This window comes from Psittacula echo (assembly GCF_963264785.1).
Source record: "Psittacula echo genome assembly, chromosome: Z".
NCBI classification, from domain to species: domain Eukaryota; kingdom Metazoa; phylum Chordata; class Aves; order Psittaciformes; family Psittacidae; genus Psittacula; species Psittacula echo.
The window spans coordinates 53,355,229-53,368,116 of NC_137742.1; the positions used below are offsets into that span (position 1 = coordinate 53,355,229).

The 12,888-nt window shown below is 43.9% G+C and overlaps 1 protein-coding gene across 5 annotated transcripts in view; it reads left to right on the top strand.

Annotated features, from left to right (window-relative positions):
• The window catches only part of ABCA1 (ATP binding cassette subfamily A member 1), a 95,107-nt gene that overhangs the window by 15,540 nt on the left and 66,679 nt on the right, over positions 1-12,888 (top strand). For 3 of the 5 annotated variants that reach the window (XR_013958816.1, XM_080638554.1, XM_080638555.1), the window contains 4 exons: positions 1,228-1,378; positions 6,405-6,498; positions 10,309-10,450; positions 11,350-11,471. Coding sequence is in view for 4 of the 5 variants with exons in the window: in XM_080638554.1 (XP_080494680.1) it covers positions 1,313-1,378; positions 6,405-6,498; positions 10,309-10,450; positions 11,350-11,471 (424 nt within the window). In the remaining variant the exon portion in view is untranslated. Of the gene's footprint in view, positions 1-1,227; positions 1,379-1,637; positions 1,712-6,404; positions 6,499-7,265; positions 7,332-10,308; positions 10,451-11,349; positions 11,472-12,888 lie in introns of those variants that run through there. The other 2 variants (XM_080638557.1, XM_080638556.1) reach the window with 2 other exon arrangements.

Consider the following 12,888-nt stretch of genomic DNA (forward strand, 5'->3'; position numbering starts at 1 on the left):
GCTCATATCCAGAACTCCCATTTATTATCTATCTCCAGTGTAAGACTGGTCAGAGGATTTCCTGGGGAAGTCTTATGTTCCTAGCACACTTATGGATTTTGGGAATATTTTCAATGCAGTTTACATTCAGGCATGCAACTCTGAATCTGAATAGGGCTAGGGTACTGGTATGTGGGACAGTAGAATCAAAAGCATGTGTGTTCCCAGTTTAACAGATGTTGGGGGGAATGGTTCTCTCATTGTGTGTTTGGATCGGCTGCTAGCTGTCCTGTTAACGCTGAGCCTGTCAGCAGAGTGTATTCAAGTACATAAATCAGATAATTTGATGTGGATTAACTAAATTCCTTTGTGGACGCCTACTCAGGATGAAATTACTCTTAATCTGAAGTGGCCTTAAACTCAAAAGTAAATTAATCTATGCCAAATTAATTCTGGTAAAAAGGTTTAATGATGCTTAACTAATACACAGGAAGCTTCCATTTGACTGAATCTTCCTGGAAGTCTGTGTGTATCCAAGCCTATATAATGCTATTATTAATAGCCACGAAAATGATTAATGTGTTTTTTGACCCTTCGTACTTTCTCATACTCTCACAAGATGTGTACTGAATGCACCTAATTAACAACAGTGTTGGAAGCCAGGTGGTTACAAAACCTGAACACTGATTCAACAGCAATTTTCCATTCACTTTATCCAAATATGAACGGCTGCAGGGCCATTCTTAGTCACTTACCTTCAAGGAAATGGATGTTTCTCCTTTGCCTGTTAAGTGCATAGCACTTTCTCCTGCAAGTGGCTGTGTTAAATGGACTTCAAAACAAAGGCTTTCCTAATCTGGCATCAGGCTTTTCACCATTGTAAAAGTAAATATGGAAAGAAGCTGAAAAAAAACCAAAAAAGTTTGAATTGTATGGTTGAGCCTCATTCAGGAAGGGTCTCCAAGTCAGCTTTCAAAGCCTATGATTTATTTTTCCTTGTTCTTGCTCTTGGAATTTTTGGGCAGGAAAGAAGCAAATTGTTGTGCTTCAGGTATTGCATTCTTTTGTGCCTTGGATCTCTGAGGTAAGAGACAGTGAGTCGAAGTCTGATCTTACTGAGACCCACGGGACTTGGCTGGAATGCATCGGGTAGGAAAGCGGTGGTGCCTTTTCTGGTCTGACTGATGCGGCTTTTCCCTTTCAACTCTTTTTTTTTTCTTTTTTCCTTTTCTTTCTTTTTCCCCCTAGTTAATGCCCAGCCACATCATCTCTGCTGTGTACTGCCACCGCTGCTGCACAACGGGAGCGAGCTCCTAGGCTTTGCTGACAGAAGATGGCTTTCTGGACGCAGCTGGGATTGCTGCTATGGAAGAACTTCACCTACAGAAGACGACAGACTGTAAGTATTAGCCAAAGCATTTTTTTAAAGGTCTAAGTTGTAGCCTTGTATCTACAGGGAGGCATCCTCTATCTTAATGTTTTATCTCTAGTGGTCCGTAGCAGAACAACTGATCTGCCTTTGGAAAGACCCAAATCAAATTGAAGAGTGGCGGGTGGACAGAAACCAGGGGGTTGAAGGTGCTCAAGACTTCTGTCCTGAAGCCCAGCATGAGAGAGTGTCGGAATAATGAAATGTTCATGTCAGACCATGGCAGAGAGGGTGTATCACTGCCATGTGCAGCAAGGAAGATGTTAAATGAAAACCTGTGCTATGCCCTGCTCTGCTGTGCAGGTGAGGCATTGCCAGACTGCTGCGATGTGCGCTCCAGTCTAAAAGCTTTTGACTGCTGTAAGCTGTGACAACAACATAATTGTGCCATTTCCTAATGACAGAAGTGGTGGAGGCAATAGCAGGCATTTTCAAGCAGGGAGAGAAACCCAAGCCCGTTGTGTCATTTTACCACAGGAGGTGTACTTTAAGGAACTGGCATGAGACATGTTACATTGGCGTGAAGACAAATTCAAACAATTGTTGTTTTTCGACCAAGGTGCATTCTGATTAGTTTAAGTTCTAGCCTCACCATCTGTTAGCAGTGTGGGAATGCACCTGTTAGACAATATGCAGACAGAGTTTTTCTGTGTGGACAAAGGCACAAGAGCCTGAATCCAGTATGGTGTTCTTAAAAGTCTTCTGCCTTTGCATTAACGAGACCTCACAGAATGCTGTAACTCCTGCAGGCAGCTAAAAGCCAGGAAAAAGTGTGCTAATTGCCCTTCAGGAATTTAGGGGGTATAACTGTGTTGGACAAGGGCATGTCCTATACAATGGGCCTCTACAGAGGATATGTCCTGTAAGATCTGACCTTGAGGTGGTATGAGTAGGGAATGTGAAGGGAACATGAGTTACTGAGGTGGTGAGTGGAAAGTGGTCTCTCTGATAAGCTTCTCAACCCTGCACATGTCAGGGTGCTTGCCAGCTGGTTGGGGCTGGGTTGTTTTAGAAGGTTGAAGTCACAAGGGAGGGGAGGCTATCATATTCACCACTAGAGACGGAGACAGTCCCTGAAGTCTTTGCTCAGGTGTCTGACTGAGGCTTGTGTCCAGTGAACTGAGCTCGAATTAGTCCATTCTTAAATAAAACCAGACAGAGGAAGCTGATGGTGTCTTTCATTTTTCCTGTATGCCTCTGTGGTTACAGAGCTGCCAGTGACGGCAGAAGTATCTATGTGATAGGTATTAGCACTACGCTGAGCATGTGTCAGTGAAAAAGGCCTTCCTGCTTGTAGGTTTGTCATGATCTTGGATCTGCTCAGCTATTTCTTGGTACTTTCTGGCAGCTTCTGCATCAGTTTCCCATCAAGTAGCCTAAAAGGTTGAGACTAGAAACTGCTCATAGTCTCTGTTTCACACTGGTATTATCAGTCAGTTTGCAGTGAAGGCCTAAGACATTGCTTGTTTTTGTGGGGTTCTTGTATTTGTAGGGTTTTTCTCATTAACGGTTTCTGTTTGGGCTTTACCTGAAGATTATCAGGAGGGGAAGGCCATTTAGCAGAAAATGGCAGAAGAGTAGTGGAACATCTCTTCTCACCATGCTGTTATCATGGCTGAACAGTTTCAGCTGTCGTTTTTACTTTTAGGAGACCGTTGTCCTTGAGCTAGGTGTGCTGGTGATGGCTCTGTCCCATTTGTACTTACTGAAGAGGTGGCCCAGAGATAGTTTGGTCCTTACCTTTCTTCCCACAAGAAGTCTGGGCTAGCCTTTGCTTCCCACTGAACCCTCTGCCTTGGCTGCTGCGATTTTGGGCTGCGTTGCGAAAGCTGGGGTTCAAAGCTCACCCTGATGTGTGCAATTCAAAGTGTTACTTTGTACTGGATAACTTCCAACAGCACTGGAGTGTGGGGGAAGGAGTTTACAGAGGCAGAGGAAGAAACAAAATCATGTTTGGGGTTCACTGTGTAAAAACATGTATTCTCCCTGCTGTCTTGCAAATGAGGAGATGCCTTCAACTTGCGTGGAGAAACTGGTCAGCTGCTGATAGTCCCCTACACTGAAACTGGGCCACAGAGGTGATGAGTGTGGTTGACGGTGAGACGGGGTGATTGCTTGGTTAGTTCTTGCTCAACAGATTTCCTGTTGACACAGTGTAGATCTCAATATTTAATGGCATCCTGTGTCATCAGCCAACTGGTATAAATTTGGCATGCTTCAGGGAGTAGCCTCAGTAAAATCAGGTGCAGTTTGTGCTTGGCTGAATGCTGCCGCTGGATTCACCTGCCCAGTGCAAATAGGATGTTCTTCCAACTTCAGATGGAGCAGGAGTGGCAGAGGGGTTGGAGATTTGAAGATTATTTCACTGTTTTTCCCAGGCTGGTCTAGCAGTTTCAGCATGAAAGGAGACTTGATTTTCCAGTAGCTACTTAGTATGAACCTGAGGGAGACGTCCCCTTCAGTATCTCTGTCTTTCTTCCTCTGCAAAGGCCACAGTGGATGAAAAATGCTGTCACAGGAAGGTCAGGAAGTGTTAGGGAAGGAACATACTGACCTTTAGGAGCAGAGCAAAAGAATTCAGCTTTTGTTGAACAGCACAAGAGGCTAGCCAGGGAGTCTAAACTATTGAAGTGCTGCTGAGACACTGAGCTTGACCCCATGCAAGACTCTGCTACAGTAGCTGCTAGCTGTCTCTCACTGAGGGCATTTCAATGGCTGCCATGAAGCTTCAAGTCTTCAGCTGTAAAGGCACAACTCAGTCAGTCCAAGCTGCATCCCTTCTTTCTCTGTCTTCCCTGAGCCTGTCAGTCTGAAGTTAGACATACGTGTGCAGAGGCATATGGCGCTGTGCATATAGCCTGCATGTGGTTACCTTCATGATTGTGTAATTAACCATAATCAGGCGTGATTTTGAGGAGGTTCTCTTTTGAGGAGCTATGTGTGCAGTTGGCCAGGCTACTGCTTCAACAATAGGGCTGTTTGGATACTACTGCCCACCCCAGTGTGGTGTTACTGAGGCTGATACTTCTCTGAGCAAGCCAGGGTGTGATCTCAAGGGCAGCATCTCCTCACTGATTCTGTAGCAGCAGCAGCAGGACTGTGAGAGGCTATCTCTCTTGATCACCCTGAGAAACCTCCACAAGCCCAGCTGATGCCCTTCTTCCCCAAACGGCGTAGTAGCAATTGCATGCTCCTTCCCTACAGCCAGAGTGGCAGAGGGCTGTGATATGTGCCAAAGCATGGGCATTGAAGCTGGAGAAGAGAATTGCTTGTCCTGGTTTCACAGCCACCTTTGTGTCAGGAGGAGGAAAACTCTGCTATGCCTGCTATCCTGGCAGCAGCTGTGAGGGAATCCTGAAAAGGGAGGGAATAGACAAGTTGTCAGTGCCCTAGCTCTAAGCATCTGACCTCTGGGAGCCAAACTACTTTTTAGTGCAGAAGGAAGCAGGCCGTGACTGTTAACGGCTATGTGTGTGCTGCCGCTGCATTGTTTATTGTACAAACAGAAAGCAAAGATAATGAGGGATGCCTGGCATCCTTTTTTAGTGTGTCTTATCCAGTTGTCATACAGTAAGTGCATGAAAACAGTATCCCAGACTCATCCTACAGAGCCTGGCACTGTTACCAGGTGTGCCTGGGAGACTCTGATCCTCAGTTCTTATGTCTTCCAGATAGGGTTGCTGTTGGTTGGATGTCAGCCATTAAGGGTGTCTGTGAAGAGCCATCTTAGACGGAACAAGTGGCATTTTGCTTTAATTTGATTTAATGTGCTGTTATTACAGTGTGAGATTTTTTTGAGGTATGACAGTGACCTAGTCTCATCTCAAAGTTTGCATGGAGCGTCTTGTGCTGAGTGTCAAGAGCTGAATTTTAGCTGTTAATGGTGTAACATGGGAAAACATGTTTGCAGAGATTCTGGATCCCACTGGGGTGCAGGTCTTACCCTATCTGGCTTGTAATAAGAATGATGTAGACATTATATGAGAAAAGATGGGGTTTTCCAGGAAAGAAGGTGAAAAGATTTCTCTTTACCTGACTGAGAAAACGCTCTGGTTTTCTTCTCCCAAAGGAGGAAGAACAAAAGAAGTAGCAGCATAAAAAGCTTTCCGTTTCCCTTGTCTCATGGCTTGCCTAAAATGTATGTTTAGGCAGCTTTTCTGGAGTGAGAATGGAGGGGTATGGCTGGTGAAGCTCAAGCCTGGGAAGCCTCAGCTTGTGTCTCAGAAGCTGTAGGCTGAAGCGTTGCTTTGTCCACATGTTTCCCTGGGATGCAGCACATCTTAGTGAATCTTTTTGTGCTTCAATTTCCTGTCTGAAAAAATGCTGTTCATTTAATAGCAGACCTTTCTTATATTCTTGTCTTGTCCCTCTAAATAACTGAGTTCTTCATCTTTACCTGACACTCGCTGCCTGTCTGTAGGTACCCTGACCCAGTCAGTGCCTATCTGTGGGAACAAATGTGTACCAAAACCAAAACAGAAACAAAGTATAAGCTTAATTTTAGCAGCTCTGCTTTCCTGATACCAATATACTTGTGCAGCACTGAAATGGAAAGATTTGGCATAGCTGTGCACTGGCACAATTCCTGTGCCTGATATATTAGGGTGTAGAAGCTCAATGGTTTACTGTGAGAATGGGATGCAATTTCTTCCTACTTCTAAAATATGAGGCCAAAATCCAGCTCAGTTTTGGAAGATTCACTAGAAAGTTTCTTTCAGTCAGGGAACAAAAAGAACTACAAAAAGCCAGAAATAGCCCTTAAGCGCATCCAGTTTAGTCAAATAACTGGCACATGTCAATGAGAAAAGTCTGTAATTCTTTGCAGATTATCCTCCGAAGCTGGAGGAACAAACTTCTTGGTCCTGGAACGCATAGGCAAAGTGAAGTGAGGCAGTACTTGCACTACTGTCCTGACTTACAAGCAGATTGTCCTGGTAACTCTCTTCTGTCCTGTATTTTGAATATGATGTCTTAATGTTTTCTTTGTTGTTTCCAGTTCCAGCTGCTGATTGAAGTTGCCTGGCCTCTGTTTATCTTCTTCATCTTGATCTCTGTAAGACTTTCATATCCGCCCTACGAGCAGCATGAATGTAAGTACCAAACACAGCAGCTGTACCCAGAATGGTGGTTGTTTTGTAGTTAAAAGGTAATAATGCAGCTGGCAAGACACAAAGAGCAGGGGCAGTGATTGTGTACTCCATTCAGAAATCTCTAGAGAAGTTTTAATGGTTCCTTTCCTTCCACCCTGGGGACTGCAGTGTGTTCTGACATGTTAATCTTGCTCCAAATTATACACATTCTGGATGTTTTTCTTGACGTTTCTCTTTTCTTTTCTTTAAAATGTATAATGTATTAGCTGAGAATTTGCTGTAGAACTCTGGCAAGTCTGTAAAACCAGCATAGAACCCAGTCTGACTTCTCATTGTTGGCCTGTATGTGACTTAGCATAAAAAGAAAGACGTGTTCAGATCTGTAAGAAAGCAATCTCATTTTCAGGCAGTAATGTGCGTTAATGTAACACATTAAAGAGCACAAGAGCAGTTCCATTCTTTCTAACCATTATACTGTCAGTTCTGCATTCAGTAGATTCAGCAGTCATACATTTGTGGGGAAAAGCTATTCCACTTTTTTCTTTACCTTTTAAAATGGGCACATTTCTGCTTTTCTTTCAAAGAAAGTTTTTATTCTTGCTCTGTGAGTAATGATTTTTAGGCCTCTGTGATGGTGGCCACTTGATTCAGGACGTGTGACTTGTTTATTTGCAACATGTTACTGTGGTTGATGACAAACTCATACTGCAATTAGCTGACTATGGAAGAGCTCTTTCTTTATCTTTCCTTTGCCTGATTACTGAAAGGAAGGCTTAAGGATCAGCATAACCTGACTTTGGAGGACATCCTGAAGTGTTTCATCCTTAAAATAGGTAAAGAACTGGCTCTTGCAGCACTTACCCTGTGGTTCTTTGTGACGGCTGGGGCATTTTATGCTGCTTGCTAGGCTGTCAAGGATCCTTTCAAAGCTGAAGTGTTTATGTGTGCAGTTTCCCGTTACACTTTGGACACTGCTGGTACATGTACTGCTTAACTCACTTTCTACAGTGGTTGGCAGTGTAACTGAAGCTTCCCTAAATTAAATCTCATGCTTTGCTGCATGACATTCAAGTTGCCTTTTCTGACTGAATCTTACAGTGGTATTAGGAGAGACACCTGTAATATGGAGCTGAATTGAAGCAAGAGAAGTAGTAAGCAGTTTACTCAGCTGGTATAAATAACTAGCAGCCTCAATAGTTGTTTTATACTTTGCAGTGCTGTATATAAAGTGAAACCTAGCAAGAGCTGCCTTTTTGTACAGCTGTTTAGACTGGGCTTAGTAGTCATTAGCCTCCTAGTAATCATTTGCTCTGGCACCCTGGTGCAGAGTTTTGAGTCACCTGCAGCTATTTTGCCTTCCCATTTATGTTTACTGAAGTGGTTTTGTCTGCCTTTTCCCTATTACGACATTAGGAACAGTAGAGCGTAGGGCACCTGGTAACTTTTTAAGTCACTTTTTTTTAATGGATAACTCCTCAATTTTTAAAAACCTTCTGAGAAAAGGTAACTAAATTTAAGTCTGGATTGATTTCACTGAACACTCATTTATATGCTGACAGATACAGATGTGTTGTATAGGGGAACATTTTTTTGCTGAACTGTGAGCAGAGGTAGACCAAGAGAAACCTTGAGTTCATGCTGAACTGTGTGGCAACCCTGTGGATGCCTTAAGGAAGAACAGGAATGTTTTCTGTCGTGGCAGTGCTGCATGCTGCTGTGAAATCAGTTGCAGGTAAATGCCTGATGATAGCAGTAACAGAGCTGCATGCAATTGTTTTATAGTCTCCAGACAGCCTCAGTATTTTAATGATATTGTCTTTTTCAACAAATAGGAAAGATTTGCAGTTCTCTTCTCTTGCTAGAGGAGCCCAAGGATTGGGTTGTTTCTATGGGCAAAGTTTCTAGTCAGGACTTTTTATTTCTATCAGCTCGGTGTAGTGCAGTCCACATCTTGCAGTCTTGCAATCTTCGATTGCTATTGCGCAAGATTGCTGACTTGTGTTTTGTACAGCTTGACTTTTCTATTCCTGTGACCCTTTAAAGGATTCAAAATGCACTTCATTTGGGGGAAATAAATCTGGCAAAAAGTGACTTCAGTCTCCTCTGAAAAGCCAGATGTTTGCAGCAACATAATTGAAAATGGTTTGCTGTTACACTGTTTTCTGTGTAACTCATCTGACTTAGAACTGGCAGATTCCTGCTTTACTCCTCAAGAAACTGCTGTTACATGCATCACTGTATGTAGAAAGCTACCCTGAATTCTTCTTCATGTGTGCTCTTCTTTCATACTGCTTTTAGTAGTTTGAGTTCTTTACCATGTAAAATAAAAGACATGAAGTAAAGAGAAGGTGATTCTCTTGGAAATGTTACAAAAAGAGTCTGAAAGTTGTAGCATTTTCCCTCTTCTCCCTACCCCCAAGCCGCTCAGCCAAGAAGAATAAGAGAGCAAAATGAAACAAAAGCCAGAGAGCTCAGGTAAATAGCTTTCCTATTTTAAACAGAGAACTTAGGGGCAAACAGTCCCCTGGGTACTGGAAACAATGAACCTTTGGTTCCTTCACCTTTCTCCTGGACAGAGTTTCTGGCTTTCTCCATTGGAGGGTTGATACTCTCCCTGCTTTCCTTCAGCCTTCTACATTAATCAGCCCTGCTGTAATTTGGCAGCTTTGACCTCTCTTCCTCCTGTGGCTTTGGTATGTCCATTGTGGCTCTGGAGGTAGGGAGCTGTCCCTGCCATTTGATTGCAGGCGTACTGTGAGGGCAAGGTGGGCACCAGAGGAGGGAATGTGCATCACTTGGTCAAAGGCTTGAGCAACTGCTTTAAGTAGCTGTGAGAGATGGTGAGGAAGGGGCATAACTTTCCTCTGTGCTCCCTTCCCTTGTGTTGGGTTGAAGAAGTGAGTTCATTCGCAGAAAGCAGCCTAACAGCTTGTATAAGATGCAAGGGAAGCCTTTCTTCTCTCTGCTGCTGGAGGTTAAGGAATTCAGAAGTGCCTAAGTGGCATACTGGCCGCAAGTAGTTTGTTACTGCTTTAATTCTTGACCGGAATGCAGAACGTAAACAGGACATAAAATCTGGGCTATGATATAAGTAGGTCTTTAGCAGCAAGAGTCAGACTTCAGCATAAAGGTTTGAAATATGGCAGGCAGATGCCTGAATGTTTTAGGAACTCTGAAGTTTTAATACTGACTGGAAATCAAGCTAGTATGGGACAGCAATGACATGGTTAGGGAAACAAATGTAGGCTCCCACCTCGCATTCACTGAGCCTTTGCTTGGTGTTTACAGTATGTGCAATTGAGGTGAGCTGATTTTGAAAACCAAAAGGACTGAATAGAAATATTAGGTGTATTCAGAGCCCAGACTCTGACCGGGGGTTGTCCAAGTGGCCTCAAGCCAAATCCTTGTGTTATTTAAGCATGCAATCTGGAGGAGCACAGCAGGTTGGAACGGACGTGTGCATGTGCTCACCACTGCCAGGCACTGGAGTTGCCTACTGTTGGGCATCCCTCAGCAAAAAGTACTGTATCCCAGTCAGTGTGGCCAAAAGCACTGCTGCAAAGATGACACTAGCAAAGAGCTTCTCCTATAGGCTTAACAAGGTGTAGGTTTTCAGTGAAGGAGGCTAGAGCAGCGTGGGGAACTTAACATGAGCTCAGCCCTTCTTAGCGTTGGCTATTCTGCTCTCTTACAAGCAATTTGGGGCAGTAAGCAGCACAGGATTAGCACTGCCCCTCAAATGCAATGCTGTGTAGTGTAGTGGCTTGTATCCTGTGTGTCTGTCTGCTAACTCTTGTGTTTCTGTTCTAGGTCACTTCCCAAACAAAGCTATGCCTTCAGCAGGGACCTTGCCGTGGATACAGGGGATCGTCTGCAACGCCAACAACCCTTGTTTCCGCTACCCAACTCCTGGGGAATCCCCTGGTATCGTTGGGAACTTCAATGCCTCTATGTGAGTCTTCCTGCTTCTTCCTCACCTCTGTTCTTAGAGGAACACATGGACAAAGGATAACTGGAAGTCGCCAGCTAGCTATGTAACCTTATACTGTCAAGGATTTTGCTGTTCCTGTTGCCACTGAAGTACCAAGCTTGCTACCAAGTTCAGGGGGGTTTAGCAGGCGGCTGGTACATGTGCAGTGTCCCTGAGTCCAAGCAGTTGAAGCTCTTGGTGAATGAAAAGCTCTGTTTTACCTCTGGGTGAGGACTAAGTCCATTCTCTTATCAGTTGCTCAGAAGTTGGCCCATAAAAAGGCAAGACACGAGTTATTTTTTCAGAGGCCCTCTTTCCTTCGTTAGTGAACCTCCGAGATGGACAGTGTAGAGCGAGGCTGTTAAAGAGCAAGTCAGGGGGATGCTCCCTGACATCTGTCACTTATTGCCGGCTAATGTGTTGCAGAAAGCTAAATTTATGGCCAGCTTTCTCACACCCTGCCTTGCTTGCTGCAGTCATACTGCTAGGCCAGCTAGGCTTAATGCAGGGTAAAATGTGTCTGCAACTTGTAGGAGCATTTGAAAGGAGCAAGAACATATTTAAATTACCGTGCTGCTAAGAGGAAGCAGTTTAGAGGCCGCAGGAGGCCCTCTCCATCTCCGTCTCTTAAGTAAATGCTTTCAAATACATGGAGGTTTTCCTGATGTAACTTTATTTGACCTTACATTAGCAGCCATCATTTACTGGTCTCCTTTGATTATCTTGGGGTGGTCACTGAAGGAAGGGCTTATTGTACCAGAGAGGGCAGTGGCTTACCTGGAAGGGGCTGAAGTTTGGAATTGGGATGTGAAATGGTACCTATGGATGCCAGCTCAGAGAGCTGACGGCTGCTGGTTGTGTTTGTGTTTTCCTGTCACCAGAGTTTCCCGCCTGTTCTCAGATGCCAAGAGGTTGCTTTTGTACAGCCAACAGGATACAAGTATACGGGATGTCCAGAAGGTCCTGGGAAAACTGCGCAAGTTGGGAAATTCCTCTGGTGCAGGTAATGGCACTGTAAAAAGAGTTTCTGCTCTTTTCTAGTCTGGCGTTTCTGCTCTGGTTAATTATGCATGTGTGTAAACTTCTGAAATGTCCCACAATGGGAACAGGCACAGTTAGGATTTACAGCTTACAAAACCCTTTCCAGTCCTGCAGAAGTACCTTAAGCTTCTCTTGTGTCAGAGCTTTGTGTGCCCTTTAGCTTCTTCAGCAGAAGAGAAAAGGGATGGTCTGTAATGCCAAGAATAGCAGCTTTTTTGGTGTGAAATTACCTTGTTCAGCCTACTGAAGTCAGTTAAAATGCTGCCTCTCTCAAAGGAATCCAAGCAGTGCGTCTTTTTGGAAAACCCTAGTTATTTTGCTATTTTGTCAGTGAAGCAGCCAACACAATGTAGCCACAATGTAGTGCTCTGCCCCCTGAGCTCCAGAGAGAAGTGTGCTGGAAGAGCACAGATGCAGAAGAGCTGATCTTGGCCAGTGGTTTACAAACTCAGAGCTGATAATTATCAGAGAATGAAGGCTCTATTTCCTTTTTTTTTTTTTTTTTTTTTTTGTTTGTTTGGGTTTTTTTTGTGTGTTTTTTTTTTGTTTTGTTTGTTTGTTTGTTGTTGTTTGTTTTTGTGGGTGTTTTTTGGTTGTTTTTTTGTTTGTTTGTTTGTTTTTGGTTTTGTTTGTTTCTGTATAACTGTTTGGTGAAGGATGCTTCAATTTCTGCTATGGTCTGGCAGAATTTTGAAGGGCAGGGTCCGAAAGAAAACGTTTTGTCTTTGGGGCTCGCACAGCTACATTTGCTATAAGAAGTGAGAATCCTCCCACTTCTAGCTTGCACGGGAAGGTCTGGAGTGCTTTCCTGTCTCATGCAGATGAATAAGTGACTAGGGTGAGATCACTCTGGAAGCTTGCAGTAGAGCTGGGACGTGAAGCAGCTCTGACCACTCTCAGGAAATGTGGCAGTTCTCATGTTATTGTTGGGTCTCTCTGACATGGCAACTTGTTAGAGTTTTTTGGGGGTTCTCTTCTCTGAAAGGTTGTTTCTCTTGGCTGCTGTGTTAGTGCTGCATGTGTCCACTGGAAAGGATGGAAAGTTATGGTTTAGAACACCAGGGAAATAGAGATCGGAACACAGCCATCAAGTGTCTTCACCTACAATCTCTATCAAGGCACGCAGAGCTCTTTGAATGTAGTGGTACTTCAGCATTTTTTGAAAGCTGGCCCTGGCTTTGCAGTTGTGAAAGTTCTTCTGAGCTCTTTTCATTTGTCCTGGCTTAGGCAGGCTCCAGGAAGAAAAGTATCTGACCTGGTGTGATGTGAATAGTTTAATGTCTGATGTGGCCTGAGCATGCTTTTAAAGCAGAGATAGTAGGTTTTTTACATCCTTTCTTGTGCTGCTCAGTACATTGTGGGTCATTTTGAAATAATTT